Source organism: Drosophila arizonae, chromosome 2 (genome assembly GCF_054131065.1).
Source record: "Drosophila arizonae isolate 15081-1271.41 chromosome 2, UAZ_ARI_1.0, whole genome shotgun sequence".
Taxonomy (NCBI): Eukaryota; Metazoa; Arthropoda; class Insecta; order Diptera; family Drosophilidae; genus Drosophila; species Drosophila arizonae.
In genome coordinates this window covers 4565747-4591094 of record NC_142922.1, presented here as the reverse complement: position 1 = coordinate 4591094, position 25348 = coordinate 4565747, and the positions used below count along the sequence as shown (strand labels likewise).

Genomic DNA, 25348 nt, shown 5'->3' with positions numbered 1-25348 from the left:
ACAGTTCATCGAGCTAGCACTAGTTCTTCGAACTAAACATCGTGAGCACTGAGCTGGCTAGCAAAATTGTGCTAAAACGAGATAGCCTGTGTTAAGAAACAGCTATTGGGTTTCTTCTAAACTTACAAAAAAGTTGTAAAGTATTTCTGGTTTTTCTATATTCAAAAAAGTAGCTGAATTTTAAGTTTGATTATATTTTATTGCATTTTACACGACACCAAATTCAAACCAAAAACCATTGAAAATTATTTTAAAAATGTGTACGTTATTATTTTTTTTTGTTCAGCCAAACATGGAATCCATTATATTATTTTGGCGCAAACGTCGATTGGGCTCGTCCTGCTGGAAACGTCGCAGCTCCTCATATACCTCATCGTCCGTTTCCTGTGGGGAATATTTATATTGAGGTTATGTAGCAACTTTTTTTTTACAAATATAATTACATTTGTAATACTTACAAAGATATAACGGCAAATGGGACATGAATTGGCCTGTAAGGGTGCGTATATATGAAAATTTATATACTGTTTTCTAAATATTATTAAATTTCTCCCTTACCTTCTTTAACCATAGCAAAATGCATTCCTCGTGGAACTCGTGTTTGCATGGCAAAACTTTGAATTTGGCGCCTACTTCGGCCGGCTCCTTGCAGACGGAACACTCGAAATCTGGCTTCACCTCGTCGGCTGCAATTTCATGGATGGGCAGCGCGTCTATAGCTCTCTTCGATGCCTCCGGCACTTCGATCTCCATATCGATGCCATTCATTATGGCCAGGACCTGAAGACGTCGATAATTTCGATCGAAATCGTTAGCGCCCTCCGGTCCCGTGGGCGTATGTCCCAGCTCATCGAAATAATCGGCCATGGTGCACGCCGTGCTCTGCAAGGTGTATCAGAATTTGGATAATTTTATATATATACGGAAATATATATTTACGATCTGGGCGGAATAAAACCTTTTTTTGAAATGGGTTCGTAGAGCCAAATGCCATTTTATTATTTATATCAATGTCAAATTAAATCGTATACAATTTCTCTCCATTAATGTAAGTACAATAAGTTTTCGACAACATATACGATCTATATATAGTTGTCACTGATCTGCGCCTATGGCTTAATATTTCGTAGCACTAGGAATATTTAAGAGGTCTTTGCATTTAAAATGTGTGTTTTAAGAGCTAGATGTTTAGTTTAAAAGTACTCTCCACTAGTCTAAAATTACAGGCAATACTGGCATATATCGGGAGTGCTACAGACTATAGTTCCTATTCCGCTTTTACTGTATTTATAGAAAAGGTATCGCAAATTGAGCTGATAAAAGAGTTTTAAAATATTTGTTTTAAATGCAGTAAAAAATATCTAAAGTTTCTAAAATACTTTAAAAACGAAATAAGCTAAATTATATTTTAAACCAACAAATTTTAAAAGCAATAATTCTTTTTTTTTTTTCAAAATAAATTATACTAAATTAAAATATAAATATATATGTATATTTTAAAAATTGTAAATATTCTTTTCTTTTTTAATAAAAAATATTGATTTCGGAAAGAGAAATCTAAACAAAATTGAGTTGGCTTATAAATATTTTTAAAATTTCAAGTACTGAATTTTTTTTTTTATAATTTAAAAAGTAATATTGCTCCCAATACTTAAAACATATTTCAAATTTCCAATATCTAAAAAAAAATCCCTTTTGAAAGAAAAAAACACAAAATAAATTTGTTGTTCTCATCATATCTTCATATTTTTTTCGATTTTTTCATTTTTGTTGTTTTTTTTTTTTTTACTATAAGTATGTGGTTTAATATTCATTATAATTATAGTATATATATATATATGTATGTATATATGTAGGTTTTACTGTACTTCATGAACAATTAAATACAATCTTTAGCAGACAAAATATTACTAACGCTAATTGGTAATTATTTAGCTGTTATCGACACAACTGTACTTCATCGAACAATATTATTTAAGATTTAATGGGGGCAAAAGGGATAAGGAAAAAAAAAAACAAAATTTGAGCTTAAACTAGAGAATAAATTAAAAGATTCCCGCAAATCGGGTTTAAATAGTAGCCGCTACAAATGTACATATATTATATATATATATGGATATATATCTATACATATATGATTTTGTAGGGATTGTAATATATAGTATATATATATATCTGTTTTCTATATATGCAGAAACAATAACGAATAAGTACACGATTTTCGATTTAGCTTGGATGCTGCGACTAACTACGGCAGGTATTACTTTTTTTTTTTTTTTTTTTCGGGAGGTAGGACTGCGAAAGGGGGTTCCATGAAGTAATTACAATGCGCAGAGCGAAAGAGATAGAGATAGTGTTAAAAAGAGGGAGGCAGTTAGATAGAGAGTGAGAGTGAAAGAGACAGATACAAATATCTAGTATGATAGTATAGGCATATATAATTTCTATAGTAAACGAACGGCTTGCGTTTTTCTTTTCTTTTCTCTCCGATCTATAACTAGCATTAGCATTTACAGTTATAGTCTAGTTTCTAGTCTATATAGCTAAAAGCGGCGCAGGCAACATAACGGTAGATGACCGTAGGGGAGGACATTAAGGTGGATATGTGACCGTATCCTAGTCCGTTATAGATATCTGCGCATAGCCCACAAGCGAGCGTTCGTCGGGCGTTTCGCCCGGCTGTACGCCGGAACTCAGCTGGAACGTTATTGTCTTCATCGTGTCGGATTGGGCAATCAGCTGATCCAGATGCACGGCCATCGGTTGTGTGTCCAGGGCGTCCACCAGGCCCGCATCCACCAGTTCCGTTGCAATACCCTCCGCCGTATCCTTGCCCACGGCAAACTCGAAACGGATATCGTGCAGTTCCCGTCGCAGGTTGCGCATGCGCAACACCAGATTCACGGGTGGCGCCTCGCCGGCCGCTTCGCTGGGCAGCGGCATTTGGGCCACACCAGCGGCCAGCTCCTGGGCGGCACCAGCAGCAGTTGCAGAGGCGGAAGCAGGAGCAGGTGCAGCGCCACCTGGCGTCATTGTAGTCGAGGATAGGCTGCGCGTTATATCGGGCGTCGTCTCATCTCGATCGCTGTCCGAGGAGTCGGCGCGTTCGAGACGATTGATCGGACGATCCTCGGACTCGGAATCCGATGAGGGATTCTTGCGTCCGCCAGTGCCGCTGGCATTGTCCTCCTCCTCACTGGACCACACCCATTCGCCGGTGACCGTGCGATGCAATCGGCCCGAGGCGCCCGGCTGACGTTTGGCTGCCTTGTGGACGCGTGTCTCCATGCTGGGGCCGGACTGGAGCAGGGTTTGCGTTAGATATTTACGATCCTTGGCCTTCTTGAAGAAGGCGTGCTTGAGCAGCTCGCTGGCAGTCGGACGTTTCGATGGCTCCTTTTGCAGGCACTCAACGATCATCTTACGGAATGTCTTGCCATAGGCCTTATACTGATCCTTGTCCTCGGCGCCCGTATCCAAGGTGGGCGGCTCATTCTGAAGCGTCAGCATCAGGACCTTCATCGGTGGATATTTGTGATACGGCGCCGTGCCCGTGGCCATCTCAATGGCCGTAATGCCAAACGACCAGATGTCCGCCTTGAAATCATAGCCATGATCCTGTTCCATCACCTCCGGTGCCATCCAGCACGGTGTGCCCACAAAGGTGTGCCGCACCTTCTGCCGGGACAGATCCCGGCCGGTGGCCAGCCAGGCGCTGACACCAAAGTCAGCGATTTGTATGGTGCCATCGTCGCCGATGAGTATGTTGCCCGCCTTGATGTCCCGATGGATCTGTCCATTCGAATGGAAGTACTCCAGGCCCTTGAGCACCTCCTTGAGCACGGTGGCAATCGTTGCCTCATCGAAGACGCCCTGCTTGCAGTTGGATGTCCGCATCTTATGCTTGATGATGTCCAGCAGGGAGCCACCCTCGAGCAGGCGCAGCACCAGCCACAGCTCCTCGCGCACCACAAACGATGTGTGATAGGTGACGACGTTCTCGTGATTGCACGAGGACATCGCCTGGATCTCCTTGAGCAGCTCGTCCATCGAGGTGTTCCACTTCTCCAGATTGATGCGCTTGATGGCGCACTTCTCGTTCTTCGGTATGCAGTAGGCGCCATGCACCACCGCCGTGGCGCCCACACCTATCACATCCCTCAGCTCGTAATCGTCCTTGGAGTTGGGCCAGGGCTGTTTCTCCGGCGCCGTGGCGCCCAATCCAGCTGCAGCCGTTGCAGCTGCTGTTGCTGCAACATTGTTGCTGGACAGCGTGGCAGGTATGGAAGTCATGCTCTTGACGGCGTGCGGGGGCGGTGTTCCGGGACGCTTGCTGCGACTGAGCTGCGGTTGTTGCAGAATCGCCGGCTGGCTCTGTGAACGCTGTGTCGCTTGTCGCTTGGGTTGCTTGGCTATAACAGCAACGCCCGACTTGATTAGCTTCTGTCGCTGCTCTCTCCTCTGCTCGGACTGTTGGCCAAACTCCGTGTCCTGCTGCCGGTAGTAGCTGCTGTTGCCTTGGCTCTGGCTCGCTGTGGCACTGGGCTGTTGTTGCACGTTGGAGCTGCCCGAACTGGCGCTGTGTGTCAGCTGATGTGAATCTGTTTCCGCCGGCTGCTGCTGCTGCTGCTGATCCGCCGACTCCTGCTGTTGCTGCTCCGGTTGTTCCCTCTTGCCAAAGCAGTCAAAGATACGATTCTTTTCACCGTTTGAATCTTCAGTTACTTTGATACAATTGTTGTTGTTGTTGTTGCTAATGTAGTTACAATTGTTGTTGTTGTTGTTGGCGAAGTTTGCAACTTCTGCAATAGAGCAAAAGAGAAAGAGTTACGTATAATAGTGGAGCGCTTTGGTACCAGAAAAAGCGAAGCAATTCAAGGTACAAATATTCCTACATCAATATTGATTGATTGGAAATAATTAATTGATTATCTTAAAATGCATTTGAAGGCATTGCAAACTTATTCATTTGAAATCCACTCGAAAATGTGAAAAACCGGTGAAAATCTACGACTTTCTAAAGCGATACATCTACACATCAACTGATTGATTGATTGGTTGACTAATACATTTAGCATGCATTACAATTGTTGAAATGGGGTTTTTAGTTTATGGAAGGAAAACACTTTTAAGGGGATACATCTATACATCAACGGCTTGATTGATCGACTAATACTATTAACATGCATATGAAGGCCTTAAAATCGCATTTTCATCAATCGAAACCCTTATACGGAATTATGGGCTTCTAAGGGTGAATAAGAAATATGATTGACAACAAATGTGTCAGTGGGGAAAAGAAAGTTTTAATATTCTAACATCATATATATCATACAGTTATTTAAATATGTTTCTTTTTCAAACTCATTTGAAGCTTTTCAAGTAGAACTGTCTGATTGAAAGACTGATTGAAGGAGTCTGCAATAGACTAAGTAACTAATATCAAAGTTTAGTCAGTTTATCAAGTGTAATCAGAGGCCCCTAGTTCACATATTAATGTGAAAAATAGGTTATATTTATATAAATAAATATATTTATTTCTATATACCATTATATAAAAATGTAATAAAATCAACTCGTAGGTTTTTAAAAAATAAAATATTACAGAAATTTTAATTTGAATTAGAAAACTCTGAACTGTGCCCAATGTGCGAACTCTTACAAGTACAGCTGAGCGGCGCATTTGATTTTTTTTTTTTTTTTGGCTAACAAATATGGGGCCGAGAGGGAATTTACTTGCACTCGTAGCCGCTCATAAAGTAAACAAAATGTTTACGCCCAGCAGCACTTGCCGCCGCCACACACAAACACAGACGCAGACACACTCACACACATGTATACAGCTGAGAAGACCTGCTGCCCTGCTAATGACTGATAAATAGAGTAAAGGCACAAATTTTTCCACAACCAGGCGAACTGATAAGCGCTGTGTACATACATACATACATACATACATATATTTTGAATTTTTATGAATCAACTGCAGTTAAGTAAGAGCGTGCTCACAATTCTGGACGCTGACTGTACAACAGTAGCGGCAAATCGAGTGCGCACAGTGTGTGCTGGCTCTCTTTACAATTAAATCTCTCTCTCTCTCTCTCTCTCTCTGTTTCCCTCTGTCCCTCTCTCTTTGTTGCGATGATCCGTTGTAGCATAAAAATTGACGCTCGGCGCAATCAGTTTGGACTGTGCGGAGGTGTGCGAGGGACCAATGACCGCATTCAGTTATTTTTAGATCACCGCAAAAACAACAACAACGAAGTGTAGAAAGTGCAATTAAGTATTCAGTTAACTGTTTATATTAAACATGGAAAGAGTTTTGCGCTCTCGCTCAGGCAGTTGCAACTGTTTTTTTTTTTTTTTAATCACAGTTAGCTGGAAGGGGGCAAAGTGCCTTTTTCTCTTGTGGAGTGGACTGTATCTGTAGTTACGATGGGCTAATATCTAACGAAATATTAATAACAATAAAAGTATTTTTTTTATCTATAACGCGCCATTATTGATAGTGTCAAAAATAAAGTCGATTCCACTTGGAACTAACGGAAACCATTTGCCGAATTTCGCCATAATGAGAATGGCAAATAAAATGCTCGAAGGCAATAAAAACAATATGTTTACACAACAAACAATGGGTAGGCAGGAAAGGGGGCTGAAGTTAAGGGTGCTCTCGCACAGGAAATATATATGTATGTATGTATGTAAATATTTGCTTCTTGTTGCTTTGGATAAAGCCAAACAGTTGAGCGATGGTATTGACGCCTTTATGTGCATGCTAATTTAAGCGAAATCTTGCGACGAAGAAAAAAAAAGCGAACTTTTTTAAAATAGCAACTAGACAAAACAAAATAAAAATAAAATCGAAGAGCTGAAAGCAAACGTTGCCAGGCGCCGCTAACTAAAATTCACAATGAATCAATATTAGAATCGCACGTTAGCCAAGCAGCTGATGGGTTGAGTGTGCGGTGTAGCGGGAGGGAGGGGTGCACCAGGGCATACCGCTCGCACGATCATGTGAAAATGATAAGCAGCGCGTTGTGTCACACGACCGCGCAAAGGAAATTGTCTCGATGGGCGGTGATCACAAGAGTTCAATTAGTTTCGATTAAGGCCCTGCATTTCGTATTTTTATTGATTTCACGCAAAAGAAATCAAAACAATTTACGCAAAACTATGATGATTTCTTCATTTCTACGGTAATTACATTTTGCAGTAGATGCGCCTTCTTTCTCTCTCTCACTCTCTCAATATATCTCTGTTCGTCTCATACACACGATGGACGATCGACGTTGGCAGCAAAACGCACGCGCGCGTTTTTTTTTCTTCTCGTTCGTTCCTTCGGTTCGTTTTGCTTTACGCTTTGAGTATCGCTTCGCTCGACGCGATATCGACGCGTTTGTATTCAACGCCGCACAACAACTGAGCGTATGCTGGCGCAGCCCGAAGCGGAATAGCCCCCAAAAGGCGAAGCGTGGAAACGTCAGCGCCAACGTCAGCAGCAGCAGCAGCAACAGCAGCAGCAGACAGCAACGGCAACAGCAACAACGCGTAACAAGTGTGTAAAGAGACGAGTGTAGAGGCAACAGGCAAAAAGAAGAAAACAACAACAATGTACATTAGAACTACAAAAATAAATGTATTGAGCAAATATCAACAGCAGAAAGAAGCGGGAATGGGTGGTGGGTTTGTTTTACAGTGCACCGAGAGCATAAGAATGAGAGAGGGATACGATAAAGTTGCACAGTGGAACACATAATCCCAATTAGGAAACAAAAAATAAATAAATCAAAACACATAAAAATTAATTAAGCTTTATGTTGATTTTTTTTGTATTAAAGTGAATATATTAATTAAGTTCCAATTCAAATTTTTCGTAGAGCATTTATAATTCGTTCTATATGAACTATATAAAGATGTTCCATTTGGCTAGCGGCTTGTATCTTTTCTATACATTGTACTAGATCTTTATCAAGGCACCAACAACAACAACAACAACAATATCATAAGCAACTTTTTCTTTTATATATAACAAACGAATACAATTAGCAACAGCGGAGCTCCAAAAAGTGGAGCATAGAGAAAAAGACAATATATTCACATAGCTATAACCCACAATAACCTCCATTCCCTTGATATACACACACATATATACATTTATATATACATACATACATTGAGCTCTCGGTAAATACATTTTGTATCTACGTAGAAAGAGCCGTCATGGAAAATTCGTGAATCGCATTGCTTGGCTGGCTAATGATTTAGTTCCCATGTCTCTAGCATATGGCATAGACGCATTTCTCTGACGTTCGCTAAAAATGTATTATATATACTTATATGTACATACATATTCATAATTATATACATATTTGAGTTATCTTTATCCACATTTATTTAGAGTCCAAATTTTCGCCACAAGGCGCTAAATACTGTGCAGCTTTACGCGCCCTCATCGGCTTACATACATTATACATATCAAAATAAAAATTCGCACCCAAGAAAACATTTCTCATCTCACTGCGTGCGATTCTATTTATAGAAGAGTTCACCACTTCATGGTTTTGCATATCATTTCCAATGCAACACGCGTAAGGTGGGCAGGGGAATGGTGGAACTGTGGAACGGTAAATGGGATCGTGATTGGCTAGCTGACAATTGCTGTCAGTGTAAGTGTGATTGCATGGGTGTGTGCGTGCGTAGTGTGCGTATAAGCGATATGCGTGCCAGTTGCCTGACTGCGTATGTGTGCTGTGTATGTGTGTGTGTCTATGTATGTGTTTGTTGTGGCTGCGGCGTCAACACATTTTGCGTTTATTGCACTTTGCATTCGCAAATATGTATTTATGAGGTTTCTATTTTTAGACAAGGCATTTCATTCTGTACGATCTTTATAATTTCAATATTGACACATTAATGGGCTGCGATCGGTGTGCGCAGTGCTTGAACTCTTTATGGGAATTGCACTTTGTATTTATATTTACTTGATCGATATGCAAATATTATGGATAGCGCCATTTTTAATTCAATATTAATCTAGAGCGATCGTATCTTTATAGGATGGGATGGAAGTTTACATTTTATTATTCTAGATTCTAGCTCTAATAATACCATTCATACTATATATTCTAAGTAAATTGTTAACATATCTGTTTACCTATCTTAAAGTTTAGTCGGATTTCTTTATATCTCTCATCTTGGGTCTTGAAAACTTCAGCATACATTACCGATAGGTTCTCTGTATTGGAATATTTTTAAAATTGAAAATATCTAGTCTTTGGTGTCTTAGATTTATAAATTTGTATTCAATTTTTATTTTCTTAAATAAATTTTGTATTCTATTTATAAGCCAAGTTGTTGACATTTCAAGTTTTCAACGTTTAGCATGAAGATTAATTGATATTTTGCATTGCATTCGCTTAACATTTCGTTGATAAATTATCTACAAGCTGAAAATTAAAATCTCAAAACAAATCTTAATTTTTATTTTCGTAGCAGCTAAAAATATAACAGACTTAAAAGATATCATCTAAGTCGGTCAATATTTAGTATGGATATTAGAACAAGATTTAGAAAGACAACTAAAAGTGACCTTAATCAATTTTATATATTCAATGTAGTCTATATACTAAAATAAAACATATAGTTTCTATCGAATTCTAGTTTTCTGACCTTATATGACAATGCAACATGAAAGCTCTGTCAGTTATGCATGCACAAGTATGGATATTGTTGTTGACGAATATGCTCTTTCAAACACTATGTTGAGTATATTGGTTTCTAATTGAGAAACTCACAACTTCTATATGTCTAATAATTTTGCAATGAGTACGAAGTAGTTCCTAATACTCTAATATATAAACCAGAACGTTGCAGACGGGCGTTACCGATTACAGTATACTCATTCACGGCCCAAACGCTTTACGCTTTAGCGATTCGCCACACATCCAAAGGGCGTTAATATATACGTCTATATATGTATATCAATGATTTCATAGTTCCGGTAACTGAAAACTGCATTTTCCAATTCGAAAATCTTAACTTTTATAATTAAAAGGTTTACATAAGTAAACCTTTGTGTAAAAATTTGCACATCTCTATTTCCAGTAACGTTGAAATGGATAGCGGTCATACGGATACACGAACGAACGGACAGACAGCTAGAGGGACATTGCACATAACTAATACACTCATTTATTTTTCGTGAATGAGTATAAAAAAGAGCAAATCAACATGACTTTAAAGAATTCTATTTATAGTTTTAAACAAACTTTAAACGAGCATTAATTAGTTAGTTGATCTTAATGTTAGTTTTAATTGTTTTATTATACACTTATTTGTACAAGTTGATGAATCATTTATTGTTAAAGGCATCAGAGTCATAAAATTGAAAAATACCATTATATATTAGTTAAATGTACATTAAATTTTGAGTATCTTAAATAGTAATTTTTAGGAAAACCCCATTATTTCACATAAATCAAAAATTATTTAAAAATAAATTTCATAAAAAATAAACAAAAAATGTTCACTAAATCTCAAAAAATTGAGCATTTGCATTTAATCAAACTTTGTCGGGCTTAGGAATGATAAATTGCACAAAGTTTTAAGTCCCATCTGAGATAAGTATTTAAATAATAGTTTATTTTTAATGTTTTCTTTTTATGTTCGGCACTTAGCACACTTTTTAAATATTAATGATATTTATTTTTCACCCACTTTGCTTGAGGCAGATCATATTTAAGAACTGCATTTTGACAGCTTTCAATCACGAATTTTTCGTCCGACTTTTTTTTGTTTTTTAGAATTTTGTGACACTTGTTAAGACCGAGACTTGAGACTAACTGCGCCGTGTGGCATTTGAGATGGCTATTGAAAGCGATCTGATACGATCGCTGATTGATATTGAGCGCCAGTCGCGTGCAATTTAGAAAAAACACACGAAAAAATTGCATTCGCAGCGCTTGATTAGTCGGTCGATCGGACGCCTGGTCGGTCGATCGGTCTGTCTGTCGCTCCTCCAGCGTGAAAATCACAAATTCGACTGAACTTCACAAATCGTTGTAATCAAACATTTTAAATGAACATTTCGTTAAGCAATAAACAACAATAAAAAATTAAATGAGCGCTACAAATGGCGGAACACGACGGCAGCGTCGATTGCGACGAATTCTACAAAAGCACAAAAAACAAGTACCCAAGTCGATAGTGCACGACTACCAGATACCCTGAATCATGGGCCGAACAACTGTTTTTGTCTCAAGAATTCGAAAGTTTGAAGTCTGTTTGTGGCTTAGAGAGATCTTTAAATATTCCGAATTTCCAGAGATTGGCTCGTAAAACTTTGGCGAATACGTTTGAGTTAAGAGTTGGGAAATGGGCTAGATGTACTCAAGATCTATCTATGAAAAGAACAAAGAGTTACCAATATGATTTAGTAGTATAAAAATGTTATTCAAATCAAACTTTAAAGTTCTTATAAAAATTCTATATGGGCTGGGTTAGATGAGTCAGGTCTTCCAGTTCTTATAGACAAAGTGAGCTAGATTGGCAAGGCTGTCTCAAGAATATACAATATATAGAAGCTATCCCATGGTCTAGGTCACGCCTACTTCCAGTGCTTAAATATAGAGTCTCAACCGAAACATCATACCCTGCCTACTCATGTTCCATGTTTGCAGGGTGTAACAAAAAAAGTGCGAATTTTTTACCGCCTACATTGGGTATACGAGTGTGAGTGTGTATACGTATGTGAGTGCTATGCGTTAGCTACTCGTATTTCGTATGATTCCTATTCCTTCAACGACTACTACAGCTACAAAGTCAGTCATAGGTAGTTCGTATATCAGTGGGTAGATTTAGTGGTGGTTTTTATAGTTAAGGCAACTGTCGAAATTTAAATTCCTTGACTTTTTAGCTTTGATTGAAAATTAAAATTAATTATTTTTGATTTATTGACATGATTATTAATTATCATTTTTCTAACATTTGTGGGCGCTGCTTTTGACTCGTTTCAGGGACTTTAGAATGAATAACTTCTGTTCGTGGAAAACCCATTTTATTCGTAGGTACATAAAATATAAAACATATGTAAATATGTGAGTTAATACAATGGCAAATTGTGAAATTGAATAAACTTTGGAATATAAATTCTAAAGAGAATCTACAAAAATCTTTTTCAAATGATAAAAATAATAATACCAACATTGTAATTAGCCTGGCTAAGTTATGTGACTTCAAATCTAATTTGACATTCATTAAAATCAAATTTAATATGCATTAAAATCTAATTACATTTTCATTCCAATTTTGACATTTAACAAAAGCATATACAGAAATTTATATATACTCATATTGTTTGTTTTACAGAAATTTTATAATTCTTTAATTATATTTAAACATTGGGAACGCACATCTAAAACTTTTTGTATAATTTCATCTACGGGTTGTCTTTCACATACCTTTCCATAGTGTATTCTATTTATTTAGCTTACTTTTAAATAGTTAGGATCTTTGTGCAGCCCTGGACTAAATACGTTTTAATTTTTGTATTTGCTCACGAATTAGCAACTATTTTGTGATTTTCTTTCTAAGTTGCGTAGTTATTATTAGTTATAACAATTTGCATGCTGCCTTCAAGATATTTTAAAATTTATTCAGTTGCTTTCCCCTCTTTTATCTTATTTTTTAAGCATGCCTATTAACATATCGAGCTTTGTAAGATATGTATTACTTGAAATGTGTGAAACTTTAACAAAGGGATTGACAACAGTAATGCAGATACTGTGTCTATAGTGAACTTTTTTATGTCCACCCACAACACGAGTCAAGTGATCAAAATTTATTGTAAAACTTAGCACTTGCGGGGAGAAAATAAGTAAACAGGTTGATTTCGAGCATAACCGACTGCGTAATGCTCGTTCAGGGTGATCAAATCAATTGCTGCTTGGCTTTGCCTTTAATCATATGAACTGGAGGAGATATCAAACCTCTTCCTAAATCTGAAATATATTATAATTTTCTTTTAATTTGTAGCGGAACTCAATTGTAGGACAATTATTAGGATTCTTTATGAATCACTGTAGAAAATATAGAACTTATCCACTTGATATTTCTTCAGTGGATTTACCTATATATTTAGAGTTCAAATTCCTAATTGTATAGCTTCAAAAGCAGTCTTCATTCCGTCAGCTGCGGTAAGCCTATATACTCTCTTTCACTTTCAGATTCCAGTAAAAACATTTCAATACGCAAACAATTAGCGCCTGATTTTATAGCACGTGTGTAGGCGGGTCAAAATGTGTTGCAAAAGTCTGCAAGGTTTTAACGACTCTTGGTCCTCCCCTCTCTGTCTGGCTCTCTCTTTCTTGACGGGTTGGCTAATATCTATTTTATGCATATCATTAATGGGACATTAACACATTGTAAAACGCCCCAGCACGGAAACTATGAATGGCCGCAACGAAACGAGCCGATTTCAATGTGAATGAAAGACACATATATTGTATATATAATAGTACAACCGACAAGTATCCAACTAAATAAAATGGAACTAGAGATGTGTATATACGGGCGCCAAGGTCTTTTCATTCTAGATATTTTTGCCCATGCAAATATCATTAAGTAGGGTATTTAGATTTCACTATGAATTTTGTAACGATATAGCTCTTTAAGTAAAGGATGTAGTCATGTCTGTCTTTATCTTATATAAGATATACATTTTATTTTACATTACATTTTATCTAGTTTGGAAAAGTCCCTAGTCTTAATCTATGTATTGTTGGAATTTTATTTATGATCATAACTTTATAAACAAACTTTTTATCAAGATTAAACTAACATTTATAAATATCAATAGCATAAACTGATCAGAAACTATATATTGTACATTCTATCTATCTATATTGTATAATATCTAGGGTATACCATTTTTCACATACCCAAAAATAGTTCTACCTTGTCAGATTATATTTTAGTATCTCTAGTATTTAGAAAATAGTCGGAAACCTTAGACACACAGAGTACGTTTAATAAATTATAAATATGCCTCGAGTGTCAGTTCATATTTATGTGAAACATGTTTCGTATGCTCGGTTCAATATGGATTTGGCTATGTTATGAAGCATTTTGGCCAAGGCAAGGACAAACGTCTATTGCTCTCTGGAAAGGTGTGCAAAATATTGCAATATGCCAAAAATGATTTCGATATATATAGTATATATGTTCAAATTTGATGAATGGGTAATGGGTTGCCTTGTGTAATAGTGAGGTTATTTCAGTTGAATGAACTTTCAATATAGTCGGAAGTTACGTATAATTATACGGCTATTAGGTGCATATACTCGACAGAAACAAGCAAAATCTTTAGTGCCCGTTGAATGTGAGCTTTAAGCATGAGAATATACATTTACATATAGATAATTAACTTTGATCAATAAACAAAACTATAGTACAGAGATCGTTAGCAAATTGAGCAATTAAATTTTTTTTAAATTTTGCAATTAAATTTTATAGTCAAGTCAACTGAATGCCTTAAACAAATAAGGTTTCTCTTTTATCTCTTCAGATCGATTTCTTAGCATGTATGTAGGGGGGATAATCTGATGGAATAGATCTTTCGGAGGGAGAAAGGGAGGGTAACTCCATAGACATAGAGGCAAACAGAGAGAATGAGAGGCAAATAGACAGAGGGAGAGGGAGAGAGAGAGGAAGGGTGAGAGTGAGAGAGACAATCTGAGAGAGAGAATGTGAAATAGAGGCAGGAACAGCTATAGAAATGGAGAGCGAGATAGAGAGAGAGAGAGAGAGAATGTGAGGTAGAGGGAGGTAGTGTTATAGAGATAGAAAGTGATATAGAGAAAGAGAGACTGACAGACAGAAGAAAGGGAAAGAGACAATGAAAGAAAGAATGCAGAAATATGAGAAAGAGGCAGCACTGCCAAAGAGAAGTTTTAATTAATTAAATTAAAAATATTCCAATGCAATGACAAGATGATACCATCCCCCGTACTCTCTCTTCAGTTACTGGGTAGATCAACTCATGAATTATAAATTTCTATTGCTTTACTCATCTCCTCTCATACTACACAGATCTTCTATAATTTATTCAACCAGCAGGAATTTCAGTCAACTGACCTTGTCGCAAATCCCTAGAATATTATGTTTTGTATATGTTCAGAAAGCGAATAATACGAGAAAAAAAAACTTCGGACCGAGTCACGTACACTTTTTTTTTTTTTTTTAGCAATTTTCAGATGCGCACGACATTTTCCTCAATATGCAAATAATGATTAAACAAAACAAAATACACAATAAAAAGGCAAAGCAAAGCAACAAGTAAAATATTTGCGCGCTTGATGACAATGACTAAAAATAGCTGCCCAACAATTGAAATGTCGTTCCATATAAAGTCAGGCTGCCTTTTGTATTTATTGTTATAGTAGTAGTTGTTGTTGTTGTTTGTCGTTTTATTGTTGCTAAATTTAAAACGCGGCAAGTGAGTGGGCAAACGGGCCACCACCATCGACCAGGAAACATGCAGCATCCATCAAAAGGGAAAACAAGCTAAACTGATTGCATAATAGTCGCTCAAGATTCTAGAATTAAATATCTATGAATCTTTCTCAAGCTCATTTGAAAGTAAAGCCAAAAACTTGGGTTTGACATTTCTAGAATCCATTGTTAACGGAAATAAAGTTAAACTGACTGCATAATACTCGTTCATTAATCAAGTATCTCTCAGTAGAGCTACCCAAAATTAATGCCAAATTAAGAAAAATATCTAAATTTATCCAGCTCTATACTCGCTTAAGACCTTAAAATTATAAACTTTAAATCTATCTATATAGCAATCCGTAGATCAGCTCAAAAGTAAAGCCAAAGTCAACTCGGTTTACTAATTCTAGCTTCTAAATTGTGTAAGCTTTTCGTTTTTTAATTGGGAACCCGCCCACAAAGGAGGCGTGCACTAAAATTACTCTTAGATGATCTATAGACAATCAGAACAGCAAGTCAGTGGGCTTTGCTGAGCTTTTAAAGATAGAGTTATATTTAAGCTGGCACGCCTCCATAAACAAAGCTAAGTATATAAACTCAATATTTTTATCGCACATTCCGGCATACCAATTTACTATTTTCCCAACTACCATAAAGCCATAAATTTAAATGCTTAAATATAGTGATTTTCAATTTCGCACGCTTTAAAAAATACCTTAAAGTGTTAAGAAATGTTTAAACACGTGTAAATGTCTCAAATTTCTAGGCACTACTATTACAGACAGACCCATCGACGTATAAACTCAACATTACACGAAAACGAATATACTCGTTTTACACTTTGTGGACGAGCATTTGCAATGCGAACAGAATGTCAATAAAACGCTGTACGAATGTATTTCAGGGATTGACCCTGCAGAAATGGAAATCTACAGGCGCACAACAGTAACTGTAATAATACTAACTACACACGCACACACACACACAGTCTGACACACTCACACAAACACAAGTTCAAAGTCAAAACTTAATGCGAAATGTCAGTGGAAAAAAATTGGGGGCGCCCACAAATTGACTGAGATAAAGCTGAAAGATAATGACGATGATGATGATGTGTATGTCATGATGACGATGACGATTATGATAATGTTGTTTATAATGTTGATCATTAGCTGGGTCGATCATTATGTCAATTTCTTGTTGTTGTTGTTGTTGTTTTTCTGCTTAGCCAAGCATGCAAACGAATTAAAATTAGGAAGGCGGGGCCGCATGGCAAAAATTTAATTAAAATTGGCGCACTCGAAGTAGTAGATATACATATATATGTATGTATAGATATAGATAGATGCATATACAGTGAAAGCTCAATTGAACGAACATTTTGAAAGCTCTTTCATAAGTTGAGTATTTTATCATGTTCTTATCTATATCTATATCTATATCTATATCTATATCTATATCTATATCTATATCTATATCTATATCTATATCTATATCTATATCTATATCTATATCTATATCTATATCTATATCTATATCTATATCTATATCTATATCTATATCTATATCTATATCTATATCTATATCTATATCTATATCTATATCTATATCTATATCTATATCTATAATAATTCACAGCTATAGAGCTTTAAAAATAGTGAAAGATCTTAATTTAAAAAATCTTAAAAATACAAATTTAGTCCATGTAGAATTTCAATATTAAATTCAAAATAAATTAATTAATCAAATTAATCAAATTTTTGTCTGTTCTATTCAGAAATTTTAAAAGTAATTCCCTCAGTTCCTATCAAACCTTTACTATATTTGTTGCTTTTTATAAATTAGCGATTGACACAGTGAGCACTAACAGTGTACGCCTGACTGAAATGGCCACACACACGATTTCCGCGTGTTTACATGCTGTCAATTACGTGACCCACTGCCCACTGCCCATCCGATCGACCGACCAACTGAGCCACCCGCTCACAGCAATTTTTTTTCTGCTGCTCCCCATTGGGATTATTTCCAATTTAATCACGATTTCAGATTACAATTTAGATTCGCAATTTGTAAATTGTAAATTGCAATTAGTTTAATTAATGCATTCTGTCTACGCGTCGAGTTGAGCAAAGCGCGTCTGCCTCGAAATCATTTCAATGTCGATGACTAATGCGTTCAAGCACGAACACGAATCTCTCGATTTCTATAATCCAAATATATATAAGTATATTTATATTTGCATATATGTATATTCAGTTAGAGTGGCCAGGTTGTGTGATTAATGAATTTTTTTAAAACTATATATATATTTTATTTGTAAATAATTTATACTAAAATGAAAATCTTACCAACTTGTCCTGTGGAATCTGAAAGCATAATGTAGAATATGAAATTATTTATTTATATATTTTTAATTAAGTTCTTATAAAATATATATATAGATAGGGACGACGCTACGCAAGGCAGTTGTGAACAAAACAAGTTTTTTTTTATTTTTTTGCCTAGGCTTCTCGAAGATTGGCAGAAATATTGTTAAAGGTATATATTAATTGATAGGGTTTGCTTTTAAAGGAACCAAATAGATAACTAAGAAACCAAAAATGAATTTCCAATAAACAAATTTGAGACACTTCTGGATTGAATTCCGCATTCCATCATAATACTGAAACATGAAGCTGATATTTAAAACATAAAATATAAATAATTACAAAAAAAAAAAAAAAAAAAAAAAAAAAAAATACAAAATAAAAATAAAAAATAAAAATGAATTGCTATGTGTAAATATGTATTTAGTATTATTTGTATGTTTTTCGAAATTCTTTTATTCCAGCTCAACCATATATTACTCAACTTTTGTAAAGCATAGTTTTAGGTTCAGCTGAAATGCATCATTACATATTTCATTTACATATTTCTAGACTCTTACAACTTTTAATATATGCCAAGCTTAATACGTTAGCCAACCTAATATACTCATTTCGTAAATCTTTTACGTGTGTAAAACGACTTAGCGGCGCCAGTCAAAATGCATTTGACATGCACCGATGGCCATGAAAAATCTTTCTATTAAATCTAGCGCGTCACCTGTTGCCATAAATTGTTGGCCGGCCCTTGGCGCGGCGACAGTGAGGCAAACACCTGATGAAAAATTTGACAACTGTGCGGCGAGAGAAGTCTATTAGCCAGCGAGCAGCTTAAATTAACAAAAGTTAATAACTGCACACTTGAGCACTAAATATATTTGAAACGTTTTGCTTTTAATTGGCGATTTGTTAGCAGCTGCTTTTTGTTAGCGGAAGGGACTACAATTTGGTTAAAATATATTCTAATGACGTCTTTAGTCAAAGCAGTTGACGTTGAATGACACGTTGAATCTATTGAAAAGCGGATAAAGTTTTTTTTTCTTTTTGCTAAGGTCTTTAAGAGATAAGACAAAGTCTGGACGACTGATAAAACATATGAATGAGTTAAGATAGTAAAGTCCGTCTGTCTCTCCATATAAGCCTAGCCGTTTCATACTTTACAATCTTTAAAAGCCAACAAATTTCATTAATAACTAAATTTAATTATTAAGTAATTTCTCATAGTGAAAGATAGTGAATAAAAAAAGTTTATCAAAGAGCTATGTTTAGGGTATTTCCTAGTCAGCCTCTTCTTTTCTACCTTCCTCAATGTGCCATGAGACAAATATTGGTATTGCTCATCTCTCACATGTTAGTTGGGCTGGTCAACAAGCCTCTATTGGAAAACTTTCCAAGGCTTGGTCAAAGCCAAAACGACATTAGCCTCATTCCCAAATAATTGTCAAGCCCGAAATTTCAGGGTGTGTAACTGAAGACAACCAAAATTAGCATAGAGAAAAATGCTGAATAAAATCCCATCGTTAAACACAATCTCATTTATTGATTTCTAATTAGTCCATAGGGGATGAAAAAGTATTTCTATGGGCGGTAAACATTTATATATCAATTAACTTCTATATTTATCAAATAAAACGTAACATGGAAAGTACATTTGACTCTGGATATGGGGTATAATTGCAGTATATTTGTATGTAATAAGTGCAGAGTATTAGTTCGTTTAGTTTTTGTAGGGGTATATCGGATCATCTTATAAATCTGTTTTCATTGCAGTAATCTAAACTTGGTATCCCTAGTTGAAATAGTTTTCAAGTCATGCTTGAAATAACCAGACTAAATAGAAACATCCGTTAGGAAATGAGATAATATCAAAAGCTAAAGATGATATTGAAAGACATATAATCGTATAAGAATATATAAATATTGTCAATATAATAAATATATAAAGATATTTTAAATATAATATCTAATATAAACTCCCTAGCTTTTGTAGTTTTCGAGTGCTCGACGTACAGGTGACAGACAGAAGTTTATATATAATCCGTATCACTAGCCAAGTGGAATATGATCGTGCCAACTAGTCATTCTGATGGAGAATATATAATCTTCTGTCTGTTAGTCATTTCAATGTCCATCTTTTAGTATTAACTTTGAAGTCTGTAACAGGAATACCTATGAGAATTTTTAAAGAATACATCAAGTTTCGGTGATTAAGTACGATCAAATATTTCTCGACACTTGATGGACAGGCATATTAGGCAATTGCATGAGTCGGCTATATATGTATAAGTATATATTGCTCAATAAATCGTGATAGACAATTGCTATACGCACACTTGAGTTTTAGTTTTGCAGTTAATTGTTGAGAATTTGAGATATTTTTGTTTACGCTTTCGGACACGTAGTTGAGCAGTTGCTTGACAGCTGCAGGCTTAAGCATGTGTCATAAATTATATATACATATAAATATATATTTATATACATATATGTATACGTTTATGCTCAACACGCTGCATATTAAAAATGCTTGAAACAATAATAACAACAAATGGACAAATGGGCGAAGTGGGCAAAAAGCAATCAGCAAATAAACATACGATGTGGATGGCACGTGCTGTAAAATCCATTAAAATATGAATTTTTGTGACTACAACAACAACAACAACAAATAGCCAACGATGACGGAGCAGACAAAACAGAGCGTATTAAATATGAAATCTTTGTGGATGGCCAAATGACATGCAGGACAAACAAATTGCGCATAAATTTATGGCCCAACTCTGTCGGACTACACCAAATAAATAAATTTACCAAATGTGAGTGATGCACTCAGCTCTCTAAAATGGTCAACTGGGTGGTGGGTAGCCAATGGGATGCCATGCAACTACCTGCACAGGTAATTCCAATTAGCTAGCAAATAGTTTTCGCTCTAAATATTTGAATAGCAAGTTTTCAGAAGCCTCGAACAATAAAATTGTAAGTCACGCGCACAAAATGCACTGCAGGTAAAATTATTATTGAATAGAGCTTTAGAAACATTTCTTGAATTTAAGTTCGCCTCTGAATAGTTTTAACATGTATATGCACTTGGTTACTTTAGCTATAGGCCAATACACATATGAATATATCCAGCATATATCGCATATAAATTTTTAGTCTACAAATATTTCTTACATAATATACATTAAATATATATGAAAGTATATTTTATATGTCAAATATAAAATATAATATTGAGCCCATATTAATTATAAATACAACAGATCTTGGCTGTATACATCTCATAGACCCATTTTCAATTTGTATTATAATATCGTTAAATTTAAAGTAAATATTGCTCATTTTGCTATTTCTTGACTCAAATCTATTTTAATCATATGATTAATTCTGTTGGTATATCAAATAAATTTATAAATCTTAAAAAAAAAATCAAATACAAAAATATGAGTTTGGTAAACAAATTTCTAAAAATTTCTAAAAATATGTTCAAAATAAAATAAAATTATTTGAAAAAGATAAAATCAATTAAAAATATTTTCTGAATTTAAGCGCAAAACAAAAATAAATAAATAAATAAAAAAAAACCAAAAAAATTAAAAAGGAAAGAAAAAATGTATAATCGCAAAATTATCATATATACAGTATTAATACATATTTAAAATAAATTTGTAATTCTCAAAATTTTATTCCTAATTAGTCGTAAAGATACATATGTATATAAATGAAACATCAGCAATAATACAATATATGTATGTATGTATGTATGTACATATATATTATAGATGTAGAGCATTAGCTAGTCGCATTTGCTGTTCAATTCAAGTGCCGCTCGAATTTGGGGAATTTTCACGTTTGCTGCTCGTAATCACGCAGCGCCAAGCGGCTTATCAGTTGCATGATGCAACCCTGCAGGGCTGCTGCAGCAGCTTTCAGATTTCAGCTGTTGCATTTATTTATGGCTTTTCTCTTTTTTTTTATAATTATTGGCGCCCTTTTAATCAATGGCAATGGCAATGGCAACGAGCGTGTGTGCTCGGAGCGTGACCAAAGTACAATGGACCGCGACGAGTGCAATAAACAATAACAAGTCCAAAATATAAGTGCAACAAATCAATCAAGAGCAAAGCAGGCGACAGACCAAAAGAGCGAGAGAGAGAGAAAGAGAGGGAGATAGGGAGCAGCACGTGGTGGCAGTGCGGCGTCAGTCACATGAGCAACTACAACAACAACAGCAACAACAACTATCAGCATCTAGAGCATAATTGTGTCTGCGGATGCGACTAATTGTAACTGTAAACGCAAATTGGCAGCCAATAGAAATTAAGAGGTGGCGAGCGCTTAAGTCGTATCTGAGCATATGTGTGCGTGTGAGAGAGTGTGGTTCGAGAAGGGGGTGGTTTGTGGAGTAGTGTTGATCGATTGAATTAGCGGGCATTGCTCAAATCACAACGGAATGAAGAAACAGGAGAGCAGCAACCATTTGGGCGCGTGGCAATGTGTGAAATAGAAAAATAATATATGGGAATGAAACAGACTGTGAGCGGGTAAGGGAAGGGGGTATGGCATTTGACATTTCAGTTTAAGCATGGCCAAGTTCACAATTGTTTACAATTAACCTTCAAATAGCAGTGTGAGAAAATTAACCTTAGTGACGAATTAAGGCACAAAGCAAAATATGAAGAGCAAGAACAACAACAGACGACGCGCACTACGACAACACAATGCAGGCAATAAAAACCATAATACGCTAAATTTGTTATTGCATAATGAACGTAACAAGCGCATTCTCATTCTTTCTCTCTCTCGCGCACACACGCTGTCGCAAATGCAAATTTCAATAGCGCGGGAACAGGGCAGTGAACAGCTGAGCGGCACAGCTGCTGCCGCTGGCGGTAGCACCCACAAGTCGCCAGCGTTGGTGAAATGCATAGAAAGCAAAATGCGACTAATTGAAACTAGTTGTCGGACTGCGGCTGTAACGTAACGTCGTCCATTTGAAGTTCGTATCAATTAAGGAAATGCTGCAATTCAATCAATTGCTAATGCATGACCGTGCCTAAGCTATGGGGACGCCACTGTTGTTGCTTTGCACGCGCGTTCCAATTCCAAATGACACGCATAACCTCACACAACTACAAGCGCATTCACTGAGTCACCCATGCAAGAGTGCCGCTTCGCAGTTTAGCAATGTATGTGTGTGTTCGCTCTCTCTCACTTACTCTCGTCTCTTGCTCTCTCCGTCCTCCTATGACAACAAGCCGGTATTTCGTTTTCATATTATTACCGCAACGAATGAAAAGCTTAAAAGGCAAACCCAAATGAAATATCTACATACATATGATAAAAACCGACAAACAGACAATAACCAGTTACTCAGACAAAAACAGAGGGAAGAAAACAACTAAATATTTAAAAAACCAACCTGTTTTCCCTTTGCTTCTCCGAAAGCCGCACAGTCGGCAAAATCGATTAAAACCCAATAGGATTCTTCCACGCACTGTAACACAGGAGAACACCGCGTCTGCACCACCTTAACGAGATTGACAATTTCTTTTACGAGTCCACCGGACGAGATGGCACTGTAGCAGGGCACAGGCAACTGTAATTATACCGCAAACTGAAAGTACGGAGTGACGAATCACTTTTTATATTGTTGTAGTTGTATTTCCGTTGTTGCTGTATGTTTATCTGGCACGGGGAGTGGGTTGGCGGCAGAGTGCGGCAAGTCGTTTATCTTTGTGGCTTACTGCATTGATTCAGTGCACTCCTATTGTCCAAGCAAAAGCTGCGTTGCTTAATTAATTAACTTTTTGCACTTTGCTACTTTGCTGACGAACGAAAATTGAACGCAAACTTTACGAAATGTCGTTCAGCAGCGGCACGAAATAAATATACAATAAATTTGTGTAGCGCGTTTCGTTTTCATTTCGTTGCGCTGTGATACGCTGCGTGTTCTACATGTTTACCATGTGTACCAACAACATGTGAGAGCGTGTGCTTGAGAGAGAGAGAGAGAGAGTGGTGAGCTTTGTGGCATTTTGCAGCACTGCAGCTAAAAGCACTGGCATTTGTTGGCGCGTAACTGAAATTTGAAAATTTGGTTTGGCAAGCGCAGATGTGCAAATAAACTTTTATTTAGATTTTGTTTTTATGTGTTCAACTGAGGGCAATTATTACATTTATAGTATTTCAAGGCAGTATATATTTCAAATATGCAGTTTACATATTTTATATTTGTTATAAATGCTTGAACATGTTTTACTCATAATTATTATGAATAACTTGATTTGATTACAAGAATTTATTTTATTTTGTTTTATATTTGAAGGCAAATACTAAATGTGTGCAATATTCATTTTATTTTATTTTATCTGTACATTTATTTTTCATAATAATTAAAGTTGATTTGATTTTATTATAAGAATTTCTGAAAGCGGGATACTTTATTTTCTGTTTTATGCTGCCTTCTTCTGTAGTTGTTTTCCCCTACGTATCCTCACATGTCTATAGGCCGTCTGGAGAGATGTTTTCGTGGCTGTGGCATGCCACTAATGCGTCAATCGAGCACCGTTTTCGACTAGCCGCATAGAGGCCAAAATCCAATCAGTCAACAACTTCCGATGACGGCTGACAAAAACCAATCAACTAAGTGTCCAGTGCCAAGAATTAGCATAAGAAAGCGTCGACGAAATGCGCAAATGAAAAGCGTTTAGTTCCTAATGAAATTTTACACCCAAAGGGCGCTCGTTAAACGGCCACGTCAGCGGCCCATTTGGACCGGCTTACACACACACACACACGCACACAAAGCCCAGACCTCCCAGACCTCTGCCTGCCACTTGTCTGGCAAGTTTGACTTAAGTGCAGTTTTACCGAGGCGCCTGTCTGGATACGCTTTTTGCATCGGCCACCCTCCGTCCACGCCGTCCGCCCTCCGCCCTCCGCCCACCGGCCACTCCACTCGCTGTTTGTTTGCCCGCTGTAAACGTTGGAGGAACGTGTTAACTGCAGGTGTTTGGCATTTGAGTTACGTGCGCATGCAACAAATTGCTGGCCCCACAATTGCGTTTACATTTACCCACCCACGGCCTAACCACCCATCCACCCATCCGCCCACTGTAATTAAACGTCAGCAACTGAATGCGCGCTTCCACGGCTGATCCCCATGCTGTCTGCCAGTCCACTGCATATGCATCGCTGTGCCCGGCCAAATCGGCGCGTCTCATAATCCTCAAGTAATCTGCGGGATTACAGCAACAGGCAGTGGGTGAAGGGGCAATGGGCGAATGGGCAAATGGGCTAATGGGCAATCATTCAATCAATCAATTCTGAATGGGCTGAAAAGTGGCTGAGTGAGTGAGAATTCAATTGGCCAGTGGATAAATATGTATATATTATGTATTATATTAGTATCTGTTTTATTTTCTATGAGCTCTATTAAATTAAGTTTAAATTAACTTGAGCATTTTTTGTATTATTTAATTTTATTAAATATTTTA

The 25348-nt window shown here is 36.6% G+C and overlaps 2 protein-coding genes across 10 annotated transcripts; both read right to left on the bottom strand.

The window, feature by feature from the left end:
* Positions 1-178: 178 nt before the first annotated feature.
* Positions 179-23405, bottom strand: LOC108618726 (E3 ubiquitin-protein ligase RNF181 homolog). 6 transcript variants are annotated; one of them, XM_089461725.1, is made up of 5 exons: positions 23272-23389; positions 17838-17855; positions 559-882; positions 459-491; positions 179-384 (listed from the first exon to the last, which is right to left on the bottom strand). In XM_089461725.1, the coding sequence occupies exons 3-5, from the start codon at positions 865-867 to the stop codon at positions 283-285; spliced, it is 444 nt and encodes a 147-aa protein (XP_089317851.1). In that variant the 5' UTR covers positions 868-882; positions 17838-17855; positions 23272-23389; the 3' UTR covers positions 179-282. The 6 variants fall into 6 exon arrangements, with proteins under 6 accessions (XP_089317851.1, XP_089317853.1, XP_089317854.1 ...); XM_089461727.1 differs by lacking the exon at positions 17838-17855 and having other exon boundaries at positions 23272-23405; XM_089461728.1 differs by lacking the exons at positions 17838-17855; positions 23272-23389 and adding an exon at positions 10714-10852.
* fray (oxidative stress responsive kinase frayed) lies at positions 2149-23391 on the bottom strand. Of its 4 annotated transcripts, XM_089461718.1 has the most exons (4): positions 23272-23391; positions 17838-17855; positions 9152-9232; positions 2149-4802 (listed from the first exon to the last, which is right to left on the bottom strand). In XM_089461718.1, the coding sequence occupies exons 3-4, from the start codon at positions 9216-9218 to the stop codon at positions 2617-2619; spliced, it is 2253 nt and encodes a 750-aa protein (XP_089317844.1). In that variant the 5' UTR covers positions 9219-9232; positions 17838-17855; positions 23272-23391; the 3' UTR covers positions 2149-2616. The 4 variants fall into 4 exon arrangements, with proteins under 4 accessions (XP_089317844.1, XP_089317843.1, XP_089317846.1 ...); XM_089461717.1 differs by lacking the exons at positions 17838-17855; positions 23272-23391 and adding an exon at positions 10714-10854; XM_089461720.1 differs by lacking the exons at positions 9152-9232; positions 23272-23391 and having other exon boundaries at positions 17838-17852.
* Positions 23406-25348: the final 1943 nt, after the last annotated feature.